General features: G+C 47.7%; 1 protein-coding gene across 1 annotated transcript; it reads left to right on the forward strand.

Moving 5' to 3' along the window:
* Positions 1 to 578: 578 nt before the first annotated feature.
* LOC149336336 (uncharacterized) lies at positions 579 to 18,082 on the forward strand. The gene is made up of 7 exons (XM_089554699.1): positions 579 to 680; positions 6,113 to 6,219; positions 8,915 to 9,110; positions 10,571 to 10,714; positions 12,964 to 13,046; positions 16,110 to 16,338; positions 17,991 to 18,082. The coding sequence occupies exons 1-7, from the start codon at positions 579 to 581 to the stop codon at positions 18,006 to 18,008; spliced, it is 879 nt and encodes a 292-aa protein (XP_089410825.1). The 3' UTR covers positions 18,009 to 18,082.
* The last annotated feature ends 5,301 nt before the right edge of the window (positions 18,083 to 23,383 follow it).

Raw genomic sequence — 23,383 nt, forward strand, 5'->3', positions numbered from 1 at the left:
CCACAAAGACAGCCTCTACACATTTGTTGCGCCAGAATGTATCCATCGAAATCATTTCAGGGTCCCTTTACTCAGCAACAAAGGATAGCAACAAAATTCCAGCTGGAAACGGCTTGCACAGAGTAAACTTTGAATAAAACAGTGCCCCTTGCGCCCTTAGCAACAGCGCTGCTAGGGGTGGCACATTGGCGCCGATCGGTAGCAGCCAGTGACGGCTGCAATAAATAGCTCCGAACTTCCTCGCTGTACAGAGTGAAGCTATTTGTCCATTGTTGCAGTTCCTATATGGGAAGAGGAGCGCGCACCCGCCACCGCAAATTAGTACCCACCAATTCATTGTACAGACGGCGCCAAGCTCTGCACCGAGGCGCATTAATAAGCATCCCGACTAGAGCAGCGTTGCGCGTATAGCTAAGACAATTGTATGTGGAAGTAGGGGAGCTGTCAGTCAGGAAGCCTTCTTCACCGGCAGACAGCAAACGCTACGTCGTCACCGAGCGAAGCAAAGAAAGCTCTTCCAAACGCAGCCGCTGTGTTGGTCGCCAAGCAGGCATCGGGTGCTGAGTTCACTGGGAGTCATGGCACTGGTCTTCACGAACCCCAACTTGCGTCCGAGCGTCGCTCAGGTTGAAAGAATGCAGTCATTTCGGGATCAGCTGGGATACCACGTCTATTTCAGCGTAAGTGACTAGAGGTGCATCGCCTATGTACGTGTATGCAAGGGAGGTGCGTTTTCGCAAGAGAATGCTATCGGAAGTTCAACGCTAGAAAAGAGGTGATGGATGGTAAATAGAAGGTATAGGAGATTTTCTAAGATGTAGGAGGTCAGGCACTGCCTTTTATTCAGTCTTAGTGTCCGCTCGTCCCGTCCATCATTCTGCCTAGCTGACTGCCTACGTATGTACTATCGGGGACAAAAGTGGTATACTCCACGCGGCGGGAGCCGGAGCAACAGAAAACTGCATTTCAACGCCATCTACAGGCGGCATCTTGGACCCAGACAGCTAATCTGTGACCTTTATTATCAGCAGGCATGTCGCTTGGCTAGTTTCAATGTTTCAAAAATGCGCTGCTTCCACGACAAGTTAGCCACGCGCTCGGGCATTCAATCGCATCATGACGGTGCGCGCGCCGGCTCTCAAGCCGTATCTCGAACGCGCGTTGAACAACAGACGACACAAAATGAAAAGAGGGCCACCAGACTGCTACTGCTGCGGCGCCGCTCGGCATTTTGGCGAGCAAAAGCACTAAACATTGAAACGAGTCAGGCGACATGTCTGCTGATAGTAAAGGTCACAGATTGGCTGTCTGGGTCCGAGATGCCGCCTGCAGATGGCGTTGCAACGCAGTTTTCCGTTGTGCCGGCTCCCGCCGCGCGGATTATACCACTTTTGTCCCCGGTAGTACCTACATACCTACCTACCTGTCTGTCTGTAAATCCGTCTGTCCGTCCGTCCGTCCGTCCGTCCGTCCGACCGTCCATCCATCCATCCATCCATCCATCCATCCATCCATCCATCCATCCATCCATCCATCCATCCATCCATCCATCCATCCATCCATCCACCCATCCATCCATCCGTCAGTCCGTCCGTCCGTCCATCTGTCTGTCTGTCTGTCTGTCTGTCTGTCTGTCTGTCTGTCTGTCTGTCTGTCTGTCTGTCTGTCTGTCTGTCTGTCTGTCTGTCTGTCTGTCTGTCCATCCGTCCGTCCGTCTGTCTCTCTAAGGGCAGAAGTTCAGACGCCGTGGTGGCTCGGTGGTTTTCGTGCTCGGCTGCTGACCCGAAAGACGAGGGTTCGAACCCGACCACGGCGGTCGGGTTTCGTGGAGGCAAAATGCTGCAGTCCCGTTTACTGTACGATGTCAGTGCACGCTGGAGAACTACAGGTGGTTGAAATTATCCGGAGCCCCCCACTAAGGCGTCCCAATAGCCTGAGTTTCCTTCGGACGTTAAACCTCGTAAACCCACGAGTAGAATAAAAAGGCGGTACACTGTCCTGCAGGCAGACTGCAGTGCTAAAGTAGGCAAGATGCAGGCAGGCGACCAAGAAATGGGGTCTACGGCTTAGGTTCTAGGAACTGCAGGAAAAAATTATCAGTACTGTCTGCAGAACTAAATATTTTCGGACTAAGAATACCGTCTTCAGCAAACTGGTGGACCGGAAACGGACGTCGAACATCCCGAACAGTGAGAATAACAATGAAAAAGACTACGTATTGTGCGCCCGTCCTGATGTAGTGCAGGATGTAGAGTTCCTCGACAAAAGTCAGATGTAATGGCCATGGTATGATAAGGTCCCGAATTATCAAATATCTTTCTTGGATATTTGGCTTTACCGGAGCAGGATGACCTTAGCATTCGTGAGATTAGTAATTATTTCGGAAATATCCTAACAGAGTTCGCAATAACAGTAGGGTGCGTGGTAGCTAAACAAGCTAGTGTGAAGATCCCAGATTGCCCCAGTCGTCAATAGCACAATTATTTGCAATGTTGATAGAGCCCCTAAGGATGGCCTTTGCGATTTATGCCTCCGATATTTCCGGTACCAAGACGATTTTCTTCTGATTGTCCCTGAGGATACTCGTGGGAGGGCTGTGGTGGATGTGTTAAAGATGCCTTATGTATACGGGCGCTCTCTCATGCATTCCTGTGAGATACACAGGGAAAACAAACGTAAGTTTCTTGATATTCGATTGCATTTCGGGAGTGAACACAACAACTGGCCTTTTCAGGCGAGCGATTGGCACATTTTTATTTGTTGATATTCAGAAGTGATAAAGAACGTATATTTAACGCAGTGATCGGGTTCTGAGCTGAATCACGTTGCCATCGCATGACGAAAAGCTTTGCTGGTCATGTCAGAAGAATGCGGCAGCTAGCTATTCTGATGAAGTTATCATCGGAGCCCCTCCGTTTTACAAAACATTTTCTACTCTGTCTATAGACAAAAGTGTACTAGAAACGTATGGCCATCATTAATTCCAGCAATCATTAATGTAAGTGCCACCTGCCACGGTGGTCAGTTTGCTCACAATGAGGTTGGCAGGTTGTGGTGGCACAAGAATGTTACTTGACCTAGGTTGCTTCTGCGGAGATTTTTCGCTCACAACGCCGCCAACGACGACGCCGGATTTTCTGCACAACGGGAGACTTAACGCTATTGCGTTAAAAGCTCACGGAAAAACTGTAGACTACCTAAAGAAATTTTTTTGAGGGAGAGAGACTCATGCCGTGGACTAAGCTGGATTTGAAGCGAAAAGCTTCACTACGCGGGTCAGAGCCGAGCTTCGCGTGAGCCGAACTGGTGAATTCTGCGCATGCGCGAAACCGAGTGACGTCACGCGCCGCGCAGGTGGTCGCTCCTCGCTGCTGCCGCAGCCGTCGCCGCCGCCGACTCCGTCGCCTGACCTTTCGGCGCAGCCGCGCGCTACTGCGCATGTGCGTCGGCTCTCGCTGTCTCTACAGCTGCGCTCTTCGCCTCCTCGACCACCGTTTGACCTTTCGTTGCAGCTGCGTGTTGCCCGCGTCACAGCCGGCAACCCTCCTATCCGCATTCCTGCGGGTAGTTTTAACCGCGCCGATTTCCGTCTCCTCCTCTGCCTCTGTACAGGCAGTGTGTGGCTGGCCGAACGCCTCCACCGTTATCGTGGTGCTCCCATTGCACTGCGCGCGAACTACGACAGCCATGACGTCAAACCAAGCATAACTGAAGCTTTTCGCTTGTATATCCAGGCTTAACCAGAGCTAAGCCGCTGCCTAATTTTTTGGGATGGCTTTGTTTTGTAAATATGCACGCACAAGGCCAGAATGGAAGGTGCATTAAACAGACACTTAGCGCGGAAAAGCAGGGAGAAAAAATGACGTTAATTCGCGTGTAGAAAAGCACTGTCGCAAGTGCAAGTCGGAATGGAAGCCTCTGTCAAGTCCAGTATTCTTGGACATCAATTTTAATTGTAAGCCACCTGTGTAATATTGTAAGGTACTGTTATCAAAATATTGAACGCAATGTTTCATTACAGAAATTTCTAGTAAAAACTGTGTGAAAGTTTGTCCACTACTCGCATGCAGTAAGACTGCCATAGGAAACCAAAAGGGAGGGTTTTTGACAACGGTAAAAACATTACTGGTAAAAAAAATGCAAGCCTCCCAAGGGGAGATCTTCGGATATATTGATTGATGTAATGGGATCCAGGAATGTATGAAACAATTGTTTTCATAAACAACTTCCTTTAAAAAATGTGCTTGTCCATAATAACCGGCAAAGTTTTTTGAGAGGACCTCTTCGACCAGTGTGAGTGATCAGTTTGTGATGTTAAAGCAACGTTTTTGATTAACAAACGAACGTTTGTATCGGACAGCCTTCGAGTTACTTCAAAAGGGTGGAAATTTGGGCTGGTTGGTGCATGATCTGAGGCTAAAAAACAGCGCAAACGCTAACCTTTTGACGCTAACCTTTTTAGACAGTCATGTTTGTTGGCGGTACGGACCACGAAGAAAAAAGGGACTGCTTCCTTACACCTCAGCCCACTCCAAGATCATCAAACGGGGAATAGTGAAAGCAGCAATGAAAGCCGCATTGACAAGATCTTGCCACCATGATGTACAAGCTAGTTTCGACGCACAAATTTGTCGGCTGGAAGCAGCAGGTTACCCGACGCAGCTACTGTCCAGTGTCGCAGAAGGAGTACTGCAAGAGCTTAGCGGCAGGAAAAAGATCAAGGCCACATCACAAGAAAGGAAGCCGTATATAGTAATTCCGTACATTCATGGCTTTTCACACAACCTCAAGAAGGTAGGCGAAAACGTTGGCGTAAAAGTGCTGATGTCAGCCCCTAACAAGTTAAGGAGCATGTGTGCCAAGGTAAATAGTGAGCGAACGGGAAGGAAGCAGTGCCAAAAGAAGCACAAGAACATGCACGTGAAATGTATTAAAAACGTCGTCTATCAGATACCACTGTCATGCGGGCACACCTAGATCGGCCAATCAGGGCGCTGTTTAAATGAAAGGCTGCAAGAGCATAAAAGATCTTTGAAAGGCGCCATCAGCAGTGAACTGGCAAGACATTGCCGAGAGCATGAATGTGCTCCCCAACTTGGCAACACCACAATTATATCTACCTACCCAGACCAACGGACGAGAGAAATTGAAGAAGCCATCAACATTCGGCAAAATGGTGAAGAGTGCATCAGCATCCCTTCAATTTCACTTCGCGACAGCGAAATTAACTATCTATGTATGAATGCATAATCCCATGCCACGTGGTTTTTCGTCTATCACGCCTTCCCTCTTTCTCTTTTTTTCTTCTTTTTCCTTCCTTTTTGCACGAACGAGAGGTATTTAACCGGTGAGCGTGCAATAAAACTTGGTTGTTAGTCAGCGTCGTGTCCCTCTCTCTGCTTCGTCCCCGTTTGCGCTGTTTTTTAGCCTCAGTTCGCTTTACTTGTGTGATGAGAAATTTAAGCCTTTGGAATAACTATAATTTTTCGGTTTTTTAGTGTCTAGCGCTTTGCGTATGTATTCTCCAAAAAACTGCGTTTGTGCGTGTGTGTCTTCTCAGTTTCTTTGCGTTTTCCTGTTTTTTCAGCGCAGGGTTTCATAATGCGTGCAATAGGTATCATGTTCTTTGGAGCAAGTTTTTGAAACATCACATTTAAAATATTTATTTTCGCAAACAAAAACCGCAATCTTCCAGCGAAGAAAAATCGAAACGTCGGGTTACAGAACGCAGCTCTAAGTCCGCAAAAAAAGTACAGTGCCACAAAAGGTGTGCGCTATAGTTGGTTTTTTAGGAGTGTAATGAGCAGTTCAAAGGAGAGCGACAAGAGCAAGCAACTGTGTGTCGTTCCAGTCTTGTTCTTGTCTCACTTGCTATGAGCATTGTAGTTATGAGCACAGTACCGACTGAATGTTAGAACGAAATAATGCGGGGAAATTCGCCTGCTATTTTAGCAGTATGTCACGCAGACACAAAAGCAGCATCTTGGAAGCGTCACTCATAACTTGCACGTCATCTCCGAGAGTATGCTTGAGCACAGGCTTGGAATGCCAAACATCGTATATTTGGCTGGCGAATGTCGGGATATGACTGTGAATTATATTTCTCCTGCAGGGGGACGGCGTCAAAAGCAATCCCTTCGAGTTCCACCTGAGCGCAAGCCTCAACGTGTCTACTCCATCGGCCGTCGCTGCCATTACTTTGGCGGGAAAGAACGTGGAGTGAGTGTCCTTTTTATACGAAAGGCCACTGTTTGTTCATCCCTTGCTTTGGGCGTGCGTCTTCGCCGCTCGAGATCAGTGCTGAGGACATTAATCCGTAGCCACAATCTTGCGCTGCAGTGGTAGAATTCAGAGGAGGGGAAACAGTTATTGAAACCAACGATATTATTGATCTCGTTGGTGTGGCCGAGGGGGTGGATTCCTCATTCCACGACTCCTGTGGCCACGGTTGCTGGACGAACTTGCTGGACGAGCGCTTCTTGTCCCGCCAGGGTGTCGCCTGAAAGCTGTACCTCCCACCGCTCATATGATGTGCTAGGCGTCTTTAAGCGTTGGGGTTTGCACCCGCACCCTCACGAGATGTGGAAGAGAGTGGCATTGGGACCATGGGCAAACGTCACGATATATTTGGGGGGGGCATCTTGCTGTATCAGTGTAGATTTGGGAACGTTTTTGTTTGAATAAGTCTAACAGCTGTGGCATCTTCAGAGGTGAGCTTTGGGGAGGGTAAATCCTGTGATTAAGCCGCTGGATCACGACGTGTTCGCCGTAAATGAACGGCGGGGGCTCAACGATAAAGGACGGGGATTCATTGGATGATTGGTTTTGCCCCGCTGGGCCGGTTAACGCTCGAGCTAAGGAGTGTGCTCTTTCGTTTCTCTCCAGTCTCGCGTGTCCCGGCGTCCACGTGATTTGATGGTATTCTCCCATCCTTAGAGCCCAGGATCTGAGCCGCCAGCAGCGGTGTTCGTCCGTCGGCAAAGTAGCAGCAGTGCTGTTGCAAGTCGGTGATGGCATTAACTTTTCTGCCTGCCCTGTGCTGGTGCTCGATGACTAGCGCCGTGGCTAAATTCCAGAGGTTACGGCAGCGAAATGAAAGCTTGAGACCAGATGGGCCTCAAGTCGCCTGCTTACAATCATCTCGATCGGTACCATTTCGGACAGATGTAGGCAGCCCACGTAGCAGCCTAGGGAGCCTGCATATGAAGAGCAGGATGCCTAGGCTGCCAAATGGGCTGCCTACATAAAATAGATAGACCTCTCCAATACCGCAATGGGACCGATGCCGGTTCTACAGGCGAAATTCGAATTTGGGCTTAGCCACATTCTCCCAACAGGGACCGATGTGGGTAGTCTGGGGGCAGCCGCTGACCGGGGAAGCCTCATTTGGGCTTGCCACTTTTTCTCCTGCATAGAGCCCGCATTAGTGTTTAATCAGCCCTCAAATCATCGACAAGACCGACGTAGGCACGCGCCTTTTGCAGCAGGTCCATGTAGGACCCACTGAAGATTTGTTTGGGCAGCCCTTACTGCACTTGAGGAGGTTTTTCCCGTATAGGGATCGATTTATTTTATACCTCCCTTCAATAGCCGACAAGGGACCGATGTGGGCAGCAGGTGGGCGTGCCCTTTTTCTAACCCCGCTACGGCCGATGCGGGACCAATAGCAGTTTAGAGTAGGCACTAGGTAACCTCATTAGGGCTTGAGGAGTCTTTTTCACTATGAGCCTACATTTATGCGGCATCTGTCCTCAAGTTCCATACAAGTACCGATGTGGATAGAAGTAGGAAACTGGTCTTAGTTAGCCCTAGCCACTCCGACATGTAGAATCAACAGGGCTAAGGCGAACTTGTGCTTTTCCACTTATTCCCCATCAGGAGTCAACGTAGCTTTTAAAGGGGTTGACCTCGCTACACTTGCCCAAGTGGGGCCTAGAGGGGCCCCACATCGTGTGCTAGCTGTTCAAGAATTTCACCAAGAGAGGCCGAACACCAGCCTGGGGATGTCTGCACTCAGTATGAAACCCGCGGGTACTCGGTGGCACTAGGAATAGAATGCGACACCCCCCGCATACGTGAAGGATGCTCTAATCACTAGGCCACCGCTGCGGTGTATCAGTGTGAAGTGCGATAGACACTACACGGACCACACACGAGAGTATTGGGGGCAAGCGTTTCCAGGCCTCAGCAATAGAGACCCCTAGAAGGCCTTCCAGAACTATCATTTTGCGAAAACCCGGAGCAAAATTATGAATGTCACACAAAGCTCCAGGCCATTTGTGACATGTGAAAAGCTGTGGCTGAAACTGCATGACAATTAATGCCTGCGTAACCCGAAGGTCGTCTTATAAAATCCCTTCGGGAATGTTTAAGAAGCACTGACCACGTTGCATATTCTTTACGTAATAAGCTTGGACAATTGATGTAGTGAGATAAATTATAAGCCCTTTAACACATAACACATACCTTTTAGTGGTTCGATCCCGGCTACGGCGGTCGAATTTCGATGGAGACGAAATTTTAGAACCTTGTATACTGCGTGATGTTAGTGCGCAATAAAGAACCGAAATGTGGTCAAAATTTCCGGAGCCATTCAATACGGCTTCCTAATAGCCGGATTTGCTTTGGGACGTTAAACCCCCATAAGCCCTAAACCATGATCTCCAAAGTCTACCTCGCGCAGCGTTCAATAATAGCGGCCACTGCACATGATGTGGTGATAAAACAAGGAGCAGCTTTCAAAGGCTCAAGATGCGCAAGACCTTTTCAGTTCTAGAGTCATGAACAGAGATTCCTAAACAACAGCAATCTCTACTTTTTGTATTACCTGCCACTCTCTGCAGCCATGATATGTTCGGGTAACCTCTTCTTACCAACTATTCTGAATGATTTCCACCTGTCTCAACATCTGCAGGTTCAGCATCACCCTGACTAATTTTGAGCAGAAAGAAAGGCTAAGCTACACGCAGTCGTATCAGGGCCAAGTTCGGACAGCGACAGCGTCCATATACGGAAGTGATGGTGTGCAGAAGCCGAGAGACCCCACCGATTTCGTGGTCACAGAAGGAGTGCACATCGTGCGGGTATCGCTTACGAAAGGATTGATAAACGTAAGAATGAGAGACGCATCCTTCACTTGTTAACTAATTATACGTGTTAATGTTGTTTGAGTTTACCCTGACAGGTGCCGGTAAGAATTATTTTCTCGCATAACGAATAATTATGAGGTTAACAGGAAGCGATATGACGCTGCACGAATCCCCCTGCACCAAGAAATGCTGTGTAGGCGCGGAAACATGATACCGGATTGCAGTTTATTCTTTTGTGGCTGCTCCCACCTCCTCCTTAGATATAATAAGAAACTCTGTGCATGCGACAAAATGACGCAGAACTTTCCATCTGAAAGCAGCGTGTAAAAAGCAGGTATCATCCATAACCGTGGGAAAAATTACAGGATTGCACCTGTCTGCTTAAAAGCGGAAATGCGCCAGCCTTCCATTTCCTCTCTTTCTCCCCCCGTTTTTCTCGTTTTTCACTTTTTATTTTTTTGTTCCTTTCTAATTTTTATTTTTATTCTTTTTCTTATTTCATATCTTTATTTGTATTATTTTAGTTTTATTTCCTTTTTACACTTCATTTTTTTATTACACATATATTCTGCTTCTCAAGTGTTGACCGACAGTTCGCGCGGACAACTTGCGTCCACAAACTTCCGTCTACAACTTCGGTGCACGCAACTCATCAGCCAAAAAACGGCTTACGCCTTAAAAGCGGCTCGTGTAACCCTTTCTAGCCCATAGGCACACTAACCGGGGAGCTCTAATTTCTTTCTTCAGTCATTGCTCTTCGCGTTCGTCTGACAGCAAAACATGCGAAAATTAAATACTTAATTGGGAGAATGAACTCACACAAACGTGTGGGTTTGTCTTTTACGGATGAAATTGTAGTCGCAACAAATGAGAACGGTACACCAAATTACTCGAAAATTAGGCCTTGGTATGAAAAATGCAGCGCAGTTTTCTTCGCATAGTTAAACAGAAGCAAACTTCACGCTTAGTGTAGCGGTCAGGTTTACTAGATATTCGTACAGCTGTGGATTGTTTAGGTATGCGCACTTTTGATGAAGCAATGAGGGGCTCTTTTTTGGTATTTTGATAGACCATTGTCACATGCTTACTTCTGAAACAGTAACAAAAATTTGGGCTGCGCCCTAACTTTAACATTTCCAACTTGCGGTGCAGACTACTTTTTTTTTTTTTTTGCGCAGCAACACTTTTTTTTTGGTTGCGCTACAAAGGGTCACCGGCAGCTCAGGTTATACCTCTTACGTACAGTACTATGTGACTTGCGCTTAATGTGCTCACGTATGTTGTGACGACAACATTGATAGTAGTAAAATGGAGACACAATCCTTTCGAGAAATTCTTTAGGCTTCTTTTTTATCTTCGATGAATATATAACCATGCGGATCTGTAATCTGAGGTAAATAAAGCTGTAGAGTGCAAATGAATGCCAAGCGGTCCCACTTGCTGGTCATAAATCTTGCAATCCTGCCTACGCCCCCACCCAGTTCTTCATGGACGATCAGCCACTAATAAAGACGGGAGAACTGCCCTTCGGCACGCTGAGGACGCTGGTGATCAGTGGAACCGGCCTGAGGGTGTACGAGGTTCATTTCGTTGTTCCCAAAATTCGCCTCGCCGTCTTCACAGGGGTAAGTCGGCGCCGCCTGTGCACCACCATCTCTGCCGAAACGCGCAATGCTAGCTCGCCCATATATAATAAGTTTTCGTTTTGTTCGCGTCCGAATCAATAAAAATTACTGCATAAATAAAAAAAAATTGGGTTAACAGAATGCAAACTCTGTGTGGCCGCCTTATAGACCAAAATCGTTAACCTGTCTAAGCCTCCTGCGCTTTCAGACGTCAGACGACGCGTCCTCTCTAAGCCTAGGAGCTGTGTAATTAGGAAAGGAATCTGAAAAATTTGCGCGTTTTACCGCTGAAATTTTCTGGTGCGGACAACTTCGGACAAAGCGAAAGCTTCGTGCGCCTTTCGTTTGCATTGAACGTGCCAGACATTGGCGGCAAGGGCGAATCGGTGGTGAAGCAAGAATCGGTGGTTTCACATGCATGCGAATTTCGCCTGCACCGCTGAAAAATTCTCGGTCTGTGTCTGGGGTGAGCCGTCGGTCTAACTACAGACGGCGGAGCGATTGAGTTCCGTCCGGTTGGAATTCAGTCGCAGCGTCGGTGTGCTCGCCCGTCCGGTTGGAATTGAATCGCCGCGTTGGTTAGACCGCTCTGCCAATGACCAATGGGAAGAGCAGAGACGACGTGTGAAGTGGAGTCACGTGGGAATTGTTGCTGCGGTGGAAGCAAAAATTTATAATTGTAATAAAAACGTACGAAATATTGCCCTGCATATAAAAGTGCGCTGTTCACAACGTTATCAACACATTCCGTGTAGTGTTTCTGACGCATTTAATCAATGGTCGCCTATGCGAGCATCAAGCAAACTTGCGTGCCCTCCGACCGAATTCGATGGTTACGCGTTGCATGTGAAAGCATTTACCGAAAATCGCATTGCGGTGTCAACGACTAGGCCAGTATTTTCTTTCTAGTCGCAGCAGGTGAAACGATCCAGACCCCGCTTTAACCGGAGCCGCCATGTTTACTGAACATAGAAGTTTTCTTGCACTGAAGTGCCCCACCCCGCGGGTGCGCACGCATTCCATTCGCTGAATGGGAGGAAGAGGTCTACGGAGCCACGCGCTCCGGTAGTGATCCGGTGGGACGCTCGCGATCTGCCATTGGAATTCAACCTAAGATTACACAGCCCTACGCATCCACATTCACTCACGGCTACAAATATTGAAGGGTTCTATGAAGACATAGAGTCGGCAGTGAATAAAGTAAATACGTATACAGTGTACTGGTAGGCGACTTCTATGCAAAGATAGGCAAGAAGCAGGCACTCCACCAGGCACTAGGAGATTATGCATACGCTCTGGCAATGGCAGGAGACTCTAATACATAGTCGGATATTAAATTAGTATTATATGGCATTAAATTACAATTCAAAATAAATTTAGTTATCGCTGAAATAGTCAACGAACCAGGCATACCTTCTTCCACAATCGACAAAAGCGGAAGTGGAATATGAAGAGCCTGAACAGCGGAACTAGAAATACACTCGCATTGTGCGCCCACCAGGGCCTCGAGTAGGACGTGGAGGTGCTATGTAAGCTGAGGTTTAGCGACAGAACGATGTGGAGGTCGTCAAATGACTAGGTTTAAACGAGGAATGAAGCAGGCTAGTGAAGAAGAGCAGAATAAAGTTTGCGATGGGAGGTAAAGTCGAGGGGACTCGCGGGAACTGGTATTCTCTATTAACCTAGGACCACGGCCTCACTGTAAAAGCAGCGAACGATGCAAACTACTCCGTGGAAAACTTCGTAGAGGGCGCTGAGAGAAAATATGATTAGTGCGAAAGCAACGATACGATTGTCAGAGCAGAGCAAAAACGTTGCTTGTGCATCGCTCGATTGTTGCAGCAGCAGCTGTGATGCCAAGCGGCAAGAATTTGGCCCTGGCCACCCCCGAAATTTGGACCGATGTGGACCAAATTGGATATCGAACCATACTTGGGCGTACTGGACACGATGGTGACCTCCAAATTTGACCCGGGTCATTTACAAAAATTGTAGCCCCCCCCCCAAAAAAAGTACTTCACAGCTTCGAGATTTGTGCCACCTCTTTGCTATGGTGCAGCTTGTGGCGTCAGCATTTACGTCACTGGGCTTTCGCAAGTCACGCATCGGTTTAAACGGAGTTAATGTTTGCATTGTTGGCTAATTTGCGACTAATTTTTGCATTATTGTTTCGAGAAGTTATCTCAATACGATGCAATTTGTCAATTACGAAAGCGTGTCTTTTTTTCTTCTTCCCTTCTGTGGTGCAGAACGGCATCGAAGTGCCCGAGACGCCCACTCTCTACCCATCTTCTTACGTGGAGTTCACCGGCTTCCCACTCGAGGAGAAACGGTGCGTCCGCATATTCTTTTTATGCGACATGACAAGTAGCCCGTCGGGCCATTTGGATTTGTTGCCAGCTACAAAATAAAAGAAAACAGAATTAATTGGCTGCAAGCGGAATTTGTGCCCGCATTGCGAATGTATCAGCTTCACTGGCTGCTGCATCCGACCGCTACGCCATCGTCGTTTTTTTTTTCATTGCCAACCAAATCATACAATACGTACTAAAGAACCGCCAGTCAACCTGGAACTGACTTCGAATGTCTTAAATTTGTAATTTGCCTTCAGGGTTTCAATGTACGGGAGCCAGTCAGGTGACGCGTTCTCACGTTCAGTTATTTCAGTATATCTTGATTGAACAATTATTGAATATTGCAAATAAATTTAATTGACCTTAAAAAATTGCTTCCTTAAAATACTCTGTAACTGGCAGTGCGTCGAGATCTGCGTGTCTCAACACCATCTTGTTCCCCTATATACAATGCAATCCTAAAGCAATGAAAAAGCTGTAAGGCAGGAGCGTTGTAAGTCGGGAAGTATCTCATGCCATGGGGGTCAAGCGAATAATCCCTCCTAACAGTCTTTTGGAGGAGGTCCTAGAAAAAAAAAACCACGTCCCAGCAGTGCAAAAAAACATGCTCAATAATTTCATTCTCTTCAAAAAAAACTTGCACTGGACCCCCCCCCCACACGGCACACATGATCCCTTCTTCTACTGCCACGTTTTTGCGCGCCAGGTGCCATTGCAGAGATGAAAAAAGAAAGGCATCTGCTGCAGGCAACACCATATTCTTGGCGCTTTTTAAAATACCTTCACCTGGGCTGCATGATCCTGCAAAATGGTGCCCGGAAGGGTGACTCACAAAGACATTTGTAAAGGTTTCTTCGAGTCACTCTACTGAGATAATCAGAGGAAACGCGTGTATGCACGAAATGACAGGACTATAAAACTTCCTACATATATCGACGAATAGTTCCTTGAACAAAGTGTTATACAATGGCAAATTCTGACAAAAATCTGGTCAGTTTCAGCTGCATAACAGCACATAAAAAGGGGCCTCTAGAGGTGCTAAACGAAGTGGTTAGTGGTTGGCAAACTGTCGGACAAACAAATGGCATAATAACCAAGATGCCCATCGCGGAGCAGCCTAAAAAGGCTGACTCGGCGTGTCCGCTCCCAAGAGGAACCCCACACAAACACTACGCATACTCTCTGCAGCTTTTGTTCATTCAAGCGGGAAGAGTGAAAGACCTGCATTACATACCGCATTTTTTAACCAAAAAAAATATTGAAACTGTGCCACATGCAAACACTGACAGGTTCAATCCACTAAATCCTTCTCCTAGCCTATCATCGCAGGTAGGGCTCCCTATCAAAATAACAGTGGAGTGGAACAACTAAGTACATAGATGAGATTGTGGTCCACGATGTCTCGCCGAAAACGCTCGGGGCCCGAGGTCATTCACCGTTCCAAAGTCCCAAGCACTTTTCCCAGTTCACCGCGCTCATATTTGCGTCGCATAAAACTTCCACTTGTTTACCTTTACCAAATGCTTTCATATTTAGGAGTGAAAACAGCAACACCATTAGCATATGCCAAAACAAACTTCTTCCATGTGCAACTGAAACCCACTAATGCAGTTGCTTTGCAGGATACTTAAGCAGAGTTATTTCGCCACCATTTCGCCTAGATCTAAATTCGACCGGCCGCGGCAGTCTAATTTCGATTCAGGCGAAATTCTACAGGGCCGTGTACTGTGCGATGTCAATGCAGGTTAAAGAACCCCGGGTGGTCGAAATTTCCAGACCCCTTCACTACGGCGTCCCTCATAGCCTGAGTCGCTTTGGGACGTTAAATCCCATAAACCATAAGCTAAATGACTAAGTGAAACATGGTTGCAGGGCACCTCTACTTCTTTCCTATTTGCACCTGAACGCAGCTTATTTTAGTTCATTAGCTCGTTCTGTTTAGTGTGAGTTTAACCTTTTAGTAACCCAAATATGCTGAAGTACCTGAGGTGCACGTTTTTTTTTGTGCTACACACTGCGAACATTATTCTAAGTTTATATATGTGCTTCAGTACCTCGTGTCCCTTTCGGGGGAATGCTTTACATGGTAGCCTTGCACACTGCATTCTGGGCTGCCATCGAGTATTGAAGTTTGCGGGGATACAGTGGCGGCAACTGACAAAGGACAGGGTTAATTGGAGAGACATGGGAGAGGCCTTTGCCCTGCAGTGGGCGTAGTCAGGCTGATGATGATGATGATGATGATGATGATGATGATTATGATTGAAGTTGTCTCATGAGTGGGCTACGGCGCATTGTCATCGCTGCATTTTGTGCGGATTTCTGCACAAAAATAGGTCCTGCTCTCAGTTGAAAGCGGCAGAGTCAACTCGGTCGAGGATACACCCCAGCAGCACTGCTAAATGGCTCAGTATTGGGAATGCATTGGCAAATGTCGGTCCTACAGAGGGCCAGAGTGAAACCATCCATTTCCAATATTGGCTGATTACCTCCTCTGCTTGGGATTTGGTTAGTGTTCCGTCCCGCGGTGCGAGTCGGGAATGTACCAACAGCAACAGCTGGTCCTTAATTTCACACACTCATTACACCAGAAAAATAAAAATTTATAGAGGTTGGTTCAGATGCTGGCGAAGTGCAATGCACTGCACTTTGCCAGCATCTGAACCAGGAATATTGTCAAAGTTGAGAATATATGTGGTAACGTACGTGTGCGCGGGATGCGACATACTATATCTAGACGCTTTACAAGTAAACTGTTGACGATCTTCCGCCCTGAGCGCAAACACGTAACGATGCTTCTGGAAGCCGACATGATCGTGGCACCAAAATGAAACATGGTATACATCCTTCCTCGCGTGCATGGAGTTTAATTTAAATGTTGCGGCGCATGGGAAGAAAGAACCAACAAGCGCCTCGGCCAGACAGTGTGCCTGTGTGTCCCGTGCTTGTCTTGGGTCTTCACTGTTCTTCGCTGTGTGAGTTCAGTCCAGGCGTGCCAATTCCTAGCGCACTGCTCAATGGCTGACTGACGGCTGCTGCAGGTCGTGGATTCGTATCCGTATGAAGCTCTCGGAGGAGAACCCCAGAACGGAGTTGTACTTCCGCAAACAGACTGGACCGGCTGCCGAAAAGATACTGGTGGTGGTCAAGTTCTACGAGCAGCACATCTCCTGCTGGTCCAGCGAAGGCGTGCAGAGCGTCGCCGCCACGGAGCTAAGGGCGCCACGCTGCCTGTCCATCTACGAGTTCGTCCTTCACTCACTGCTCATGGTACGCCCGTCTCTGGCCAACTGGCGCCATAAGATGAAGGAATGGCACATGGACACGGTTCATGTTCATTCTTCACCTTCAGTAGAATTAACCGCCGCATGCATGGTGTACTTCCCTTGGGCCCTTTTCGGAGAAGCGCTCAGGGTTTTCAGATCTACTTGTAGCCTTGATGCAGAGCCGTGCTGGCCGAATGCTGACAAACGTGAGAAGCAATCTCGCCTACCAACCTGCCGGTGATTCGGTTGATGTCACAGGGCGCCACGCAAGTTAATTTGTAGTTCTTCAGCAGGCTCTGTCTCATCATCTGCAGTTTGAATTCCGTAATCATATACAGCGTCGCAATTAATTAATACTCTTCGACAGTGGAAAAACAGTGACGCTGAATGGTGAATAGTTGTGGAAAGAATGAAGTCAGTTCTATTTGTGTCAGGATACAACGCTTTCGCTTGCTGTTCGTAACTTCCGCCCATTCCTGTTCGCGTTGGTAACAAAATTTACGTCGCGTCTGAAAAATCTTTCTTTGCTTTCAACAATAAACAAACAAAGATGGCGCATGCAGTTCCTCCTCGTTATTGATTAGGTACTCTGCATCTACTACAGGGCTTTTTCTGCTAGGGGATTTGCCGGTGTTCTTGAATTTTTCACACCACAGGCATCGTGTGCAGGCATTGTCAGCTGGATCGCATTAAAAAACAGTGAAATGGTTGCAAAAAGCATCAAGTATTCTTTCGCTCCACGGATGCGTAAATACATCGAGTATCTTCATAGCATATTTTCACCGGAACAGCGCGCACTAAGACACGGACAAGAAGGGAGACACGACACACACGAGCGCTGCAGCGCTCGTGTGTGTCGTGTCTCCCTTCTTGTCCGTGTCTTAGTGCGCGCTGTTCCGGTGAAAATGAGTTACCAACTTGCCCAAGCATCTGTTTTAACGAATTTCATAGCATAGACCGATCGCTGTGACTCAGGGGGTTTGGCACTCCGCTCTGATGCCTACGCAGTGGAATAGAATCCCGACCTCGGCGGCCACGTTTTGATCGACATGAAACGTATAAATGCCTGTGTGTTATGCGGTGTAAGCGCACGTAAAGTACCCCAGGTTGCATACATTATTCTTCCCGAGCCCTCCTCTACGGCGTCTTCCTGACCCATGTGTCGGCTCGCAACGTTAAATCCTCAATATACATTTTTTGTAAAGCAGATGTGATTTCTGATATTCTAAACTGGGCTCACGTTTTTGCACAGCTACACCGATGATGCGAAGGATGACTTCTTTTGTTCCTTGCGGAGGAACTCCAAACGATGGATGCGGTGTTTGCTTTGATTGTCGGCAGTCTTTTACGAGCTGCCGTTTTCTTTCGGTATAAATGTGGCGTCGTAATAAACCCCGTAAGGACCAATCCAATGCTTCGCCGGGCTGGGCTTATGCGCATGCCGCTGTGCATCCCAAGAGATGCTGAAGGTGGGCACCCTTCGTCAGGACCAGCGTAATTTATCTAGTGTGCCAAAAATGAGTCGTACGAAGGAGAAGGAGACTGTTTTACGGAGAATGCGCACCTGACTTGACACTAAATAGTATACTTTAATATGTCACGCATCTCCACCTTGTGCCCAGACTAATATCAATTTATCTCTCCCTTCTTTTTCAGGTCTTACCAAGCAGCTAATGACGGCCTCTCCAGATGAGGATTCTTACACAGATACTTCAAACAAGTACATCTTCTCGACAACAATAAAACGGTTCATTTAAATAAACGCAAATTTCATCGACATCCTTCGGAAAATTTTGACACGCGGTGGGCTCCGTAAGGCGGAACAAAGTATCAGCCAAACTTTTCATCTGGTGGCAGCCACTAAAAAGGTCGCAAGAATGCTTTAACCTTGTTGTTGCTTTTTATCCAGGTGAATAGAGATACAAATGGAGAAAAAAGCAAGTTCTCCAGAGCCAATATTATTCGATTACAGACAGTTACTAAAAGAGATACTCGTAGCTTTTACGTTTCATGGCACAACTCAAGTGGAAGTGGAAAGGCTACTTTTTTTCTAATGTACACTTTTATTCGCACTTTTTGGCGTTAAAAGACGACGTATGACAACTAACCGATATCCTTTCTTACAGCGTGAGCTATTAGAGTGACAGATCAACTAGTAGTCTTGATCTGTCCGCAAAGAATAACGTTGTAATCCTTGTGACCATTCCTTCATCAACACCACGTGTCGCTGCACGTAACTGGGTTTTACCGCACTGGCTTGATCCGGATTCTTCGACAGCACAACGAAGCGCTATCCCAAGAGCAAACCGTCTAGTGAAATAAAAGCCTAACAAATCTGCTGGTTTTCGCACGTATGATGATCATATTTTTCAATGTCAGCTCCATCGTGTCTTCTTCAGTGCATTCCTCGTCGTCTTGACGCCGTTATCTCCTATGCCAGCGGTCATAAATTCGGCCTAATTAATCCCCTTTTGAGGAAGGCAAGCGGAGCAGGCGGCCGCAGAAAGTGAAGTGGGTGGTGGTGGTGGTGAAAAACTTTAATATGCAAAGAGAGTTTGAGGGTCAAAAAACCCTGCTACATGGTCGGTATCCTTAGTCCGGGGCACCGCACGACGAGGCCCCGTCTCGCGCCCGCTTTACTAGAGCCCTTTGAGACTCCAGTGTGGAGCAGTTGAGGAGAGCAGTCTCCCATGCCTCTCGGGTGGGGGTGGGGGAAGGGGGAAGGTGAGGATTCTGAGTGCATGCCCACACCATGTGAAAGATATCGCAGATCTCGGAGCTGATTAAGAAGTTTGCATAGGTCAGGTGGCCACGCCTGGCAGAGGACAAGGTTAATTGGTAAGATATGGGGGAGGCCTTTGTCCGGCGGTGGGCTTAGTCAGGCTTCTTATGATGATAATTATGATTGATCTCCATTTTTAGCCAGTCGTCAACGTTTTCCCACGTTAGGTTCGCGAACGCGCACCTCGCTCTCTAGACGCCGCAGTCGCCTGCGTTCCATGTCGACGTTGCAGTGCTGCTCTCCTAGCGCAGCGGTCAATGCCCTTTCCTTGGGGTGAGCATCGGTGTCATTATAGGCCGTCGGCGCAACCGGACTGTGGTTACGTGATAGATGGTTACTGTGGAAGGGGGAGGGTCTGGCGAGAACGGAGTCGTGGCTCGCTCCGTCTGCGGCGGCAGCAGGGAAACGTGTCAACCTTAACTACTGGGTGCTTAGCTACGCACTACTGGGTCCTCTCGTTGCTACGGTGCTGCCTGCTCCTGGGTTTCCATGCAACGGCGCTTAGCCTCTGCTTCAGCGACACGCACTACTGAGTCTATCTACGACGGCGCTTGGCTTCTGCTTCGGCGACGCCCACCACTGGATCGTAGCGCCGGCATCGTTGAGCCCTTTCTAAGTGGCGCGTTTAGCAGCTGTGTCAGACGAAGGACTTCTGCGGGCCTCGTTGCTCGTTGTGCATACGGAACGTGAAGAGAAGGGACGTCCACTGATTTGTCATCGTCGTGTGATTGGATTCGTCATCGCCGTAATGGCGATGGCCTACATAGAAAACTTTTCAATCCAATGAACTGGAGCTTACCTGGCATTCCCTTCCAGTCTGCCGCTCCAAGTGCACGGTGCTGCCACCGCTGAGACGAGCTGGCCATCCGCGTGGCCGGTATAGAGGCCAAGAGCAGCAGCCGATGATGCTCTACTGGTCGCGTGGCTAAAGCTGAAGCCAACCTTAAGCAAGGATCGAAATCAATGCAATTGCTTCATACTATCCAGCGGTAGTTTGGAGACACTTTGCTGGTGAGTTTGCCTTTATCAGTATCTTTATCTTCAACTATCCTGGGGGGCAAATACCTCGGCAGCAAAGTTAAAAATTCATATTACCGCGTATCGCAATCTCTCAGTGAGTTTTTTCTGTAAAAACTCAGTTTCGTCCACCCAGTCAGGCCGGTGATTATGTCACAAAGGACAAGCGCCGGCGTCGAAGGGCTTGAAAATGCAATACAGTGGAGTCTCCGGCTATCGCTTAAACTGTGACAGCGGTTCAACTCTTGTTGAAGGTGTCAATGGCGGTAGCTGTTACGCGTACATTGCGGACACCAAACAGATGGTGTGAACTGTACATATCCTTCCTTTAGAAGCTGACGCCCTAAAGAAACAGTGGCTCGCTAATTAATCTACAGTTATCAAACTTGGCTTCTGAAGCAGCCATTGGTTTTCTTCTATCTTCTTTAGTTACCGAGTTAAACGCGTGTAACACTCTATGTTAATGGACGGACGACAGTATGAGCCATTAAAGGCTTTCGCCTTTAAAAAAAAAGACAACTACCATGCGCTAACTCCCAGTGGAATTCGCACTTCTGACGGCGCAACAGGGAAGCTGCGTTTACTGATTCCATAAGGTACTCGGCCTTCTCCGAAGCTGATTTTTATTGTTGTTGCATGGAATATCAACAACCTCTCTAACCCTCCTCGTGCCTTGCTTGACCGGGTCGAATTCAGCGATCTCGGCTTACGGCCTCGGACTACTATCACTCTGGAAGGCGCTCACGTGAAGAAAGGCCAACCAGTCAAGAGGTGGAACTTGCGCAGCACATGCTCGTTTCTCCGGCGCGAAGATGCTTTGGTCCCTGAACAATGACCTCGTTGAACGCGGTGGTTCTGCGTGATCATCCATCATGCAGGTTTTCCACACGCTAAATAGTGCTACTAACACGAAAAATTCACGCGGAATTCCCTAGTCTTTCATCGTGGGCAGAAATCTTATAGTGTAAGGCCTGATCTCAGTGTCCATTTTAAGGTGGTGCAGCAAGTATAGCCCAGAAGAGCACATCATCACAACACAAATTATTTAATTTTTCAGTAGTTTTTTCGTTGCTCCCACACGTAAGCAATCTGCTGACCATGGCACAAACGTCCCCTTGGCGCGTAGGCATGTCCTAACGCGTAAGGTTCATGTTGGAAGTCTAAAAGGGGTTTTGCGGCCAATTGAATATACATCACTTGAACTCGTTTAATATAGTTGTCAATAAAGGCTAGGTAAGGCTGCAGGTATACGGCTAGAGGAAGTAATGACTGATCAGAATCTTTGTTGTCTGCCTTCTGGAGAGGCCATCCAGTATTCTAAGGAACAGCGAAGAATGAGGAAACCGGCACAAAATTTTCTCAAGGCTATGTCCAGAAAAGAGAAATGTGCACTTGGTCGCCTATTAAGCCCAGCTGCCAGGAAGGAGGGGGTTCGTGGTCTTGAAGAATGTAAATCATGAAACATGGTGGTGGACAAACAGTGCACATACAATTCACTACACTCTATCAAGGACGAAAAAAATTCCGTTGACGCACAGAGTCCCTTTGACAACACCCCAGAAAAGTCACAAAAAGTTCCTTTTTAACGCCTCTATCTTCTTCCTCGCACACTGCATCACTTTGCAACAGCGTCCCAAAAAGATCTTGCAGATTTGTGCCCGTGCAGACACGAACTACTCCCAACGTATCCAGGCCTGCTTTCAACGCGTGAGTGTTAGTACCCCGTTGTTGTAAAACAAATTGGGCGGTGTCGATGTTGGCGACGTTTGAAGTGTTGCAGCCGAGGCGGCCGGAGCATGCAGATGGAATGTGTTCCCTTGAGGGAGATGGGGAGAAAGGAGACGCCCCCTTCCCGGAGATTCCAGAAGAAGCAGCCTAGTTGGGCCACCGAGGTCACGCGACCGTGGACGTCATCAAAATATGCCCACCAGATTGTGATCAAACTGACCATCGAGGTAGGTGGCAGTTTTATTAATGATTGATCGCGAGAGGTTGCTTTGGAAGAACAACCTTGGTCGCACAAGCCCAACCGATGGCAGCACCTGCCGCATATATGGGAATTAACATATTAATGGTATGGCATTATAACCTTGAGGCGGAGCTTAAGTAAGTTCCCCTCCAATTTTTTATCCCACTTTGATGAGAACAGAAGAGGACGACGACATCAACTTAGTCCGCCGCCGCGGTGGCTCAGTGGCTATGGTGCTCGGCTGCTGACCCGAAAGACGCGGGTTCGATCCCGGCCGCGGCGGCTGGAATTTCTTTGGAGGAGAAATTCTAGAGGCCCGTGTACTGTGCGATGTCAGTGCACGTTAAAGAACCCCAGGTGGTCAAAATTTCCGGAGCCCTTCACTACGGCGTCTCTCATAGCCTCAGTCGCTTTGGGACGTTAAACCCCATAAAACCAAACCAAAACCAATCATCAACTTAGTCCAAAATCTTAATTTTACACTACAGTAGCGAGAAGCCACGTTTACCTGCGTTTTTGAAGATACTGAGCTCGAGATATATAATCTGTGTTTCAAAGGCGATGCAGAACAGTTAATTTAAATGGAATATGTTTGGTAACCTTTTGGCTGTTGAGGAGAGGCAGTTCTCCCGGGTGGCTCATCATGGGTGGGGGATGGGCGGTTGAGGGGCTCACGCATATCCTAAAGTTGTGTGGTAGAAGTTGGAGAAGGGGGGGGGGGGGGGAGGGGTTCAGCTGACTGGCAAGTCGGCTTTGGGGCGATGGCAAGGTGTCCCTATGTATATTGATACTGACACAATACAGCTTCCTTTCTAAATAGTGTGCGGTAACATAGAGGGTGCATGCGGCTGTCCTGACGACGCCCGCGTATTCTACGTAAGAGAAATTACCGACTGACACGAGCTTCAGGGGAGACCTATTTACTCGCGCGACGAGGTCAAGTAACCTGCTGAAGCTGGAGAGTTTTGTAGGCGCAAAATACATCAGCTTTTCGGTTTGTACCCATTAGATGGATTCTAGTGCATAAATAACTAGCTTACATTAATTTAGAGTTCATTTGACTTTGCTGTTCTTGCCGCAAATTCCTCCTTTTTTTTAAGTGAGTTCTAAATTAAAAGGGGTAAAGTAAGAACATTTTGTGTGAAACAAATTTTGCCGCTCTTATTTTATATGCCAATGCCACACAGAAGATAAACAGCATAACAGAGTTGATTAAAACCCATATGATCATCTTGGTTATTCTCACCTCAGCTTCGGGAGGGCGGGGGCACGTCTTCTACG

This window comes from Amblyomma mixtum, chromosome 7 (assembly GCF_055824585.1).
Source record: "Amblyomma mixtum isolate Tamu chromosome 7, ASM5582458v1, whole genome shotgun sequence".
In the NCBI taxonomy this organism is placed as follows: Eukaryota; Metazoa; Arthropoda; class Arachnida; order Ixodida; family Ixodidae; genus Amblyomma; species Amblyomma mixtum.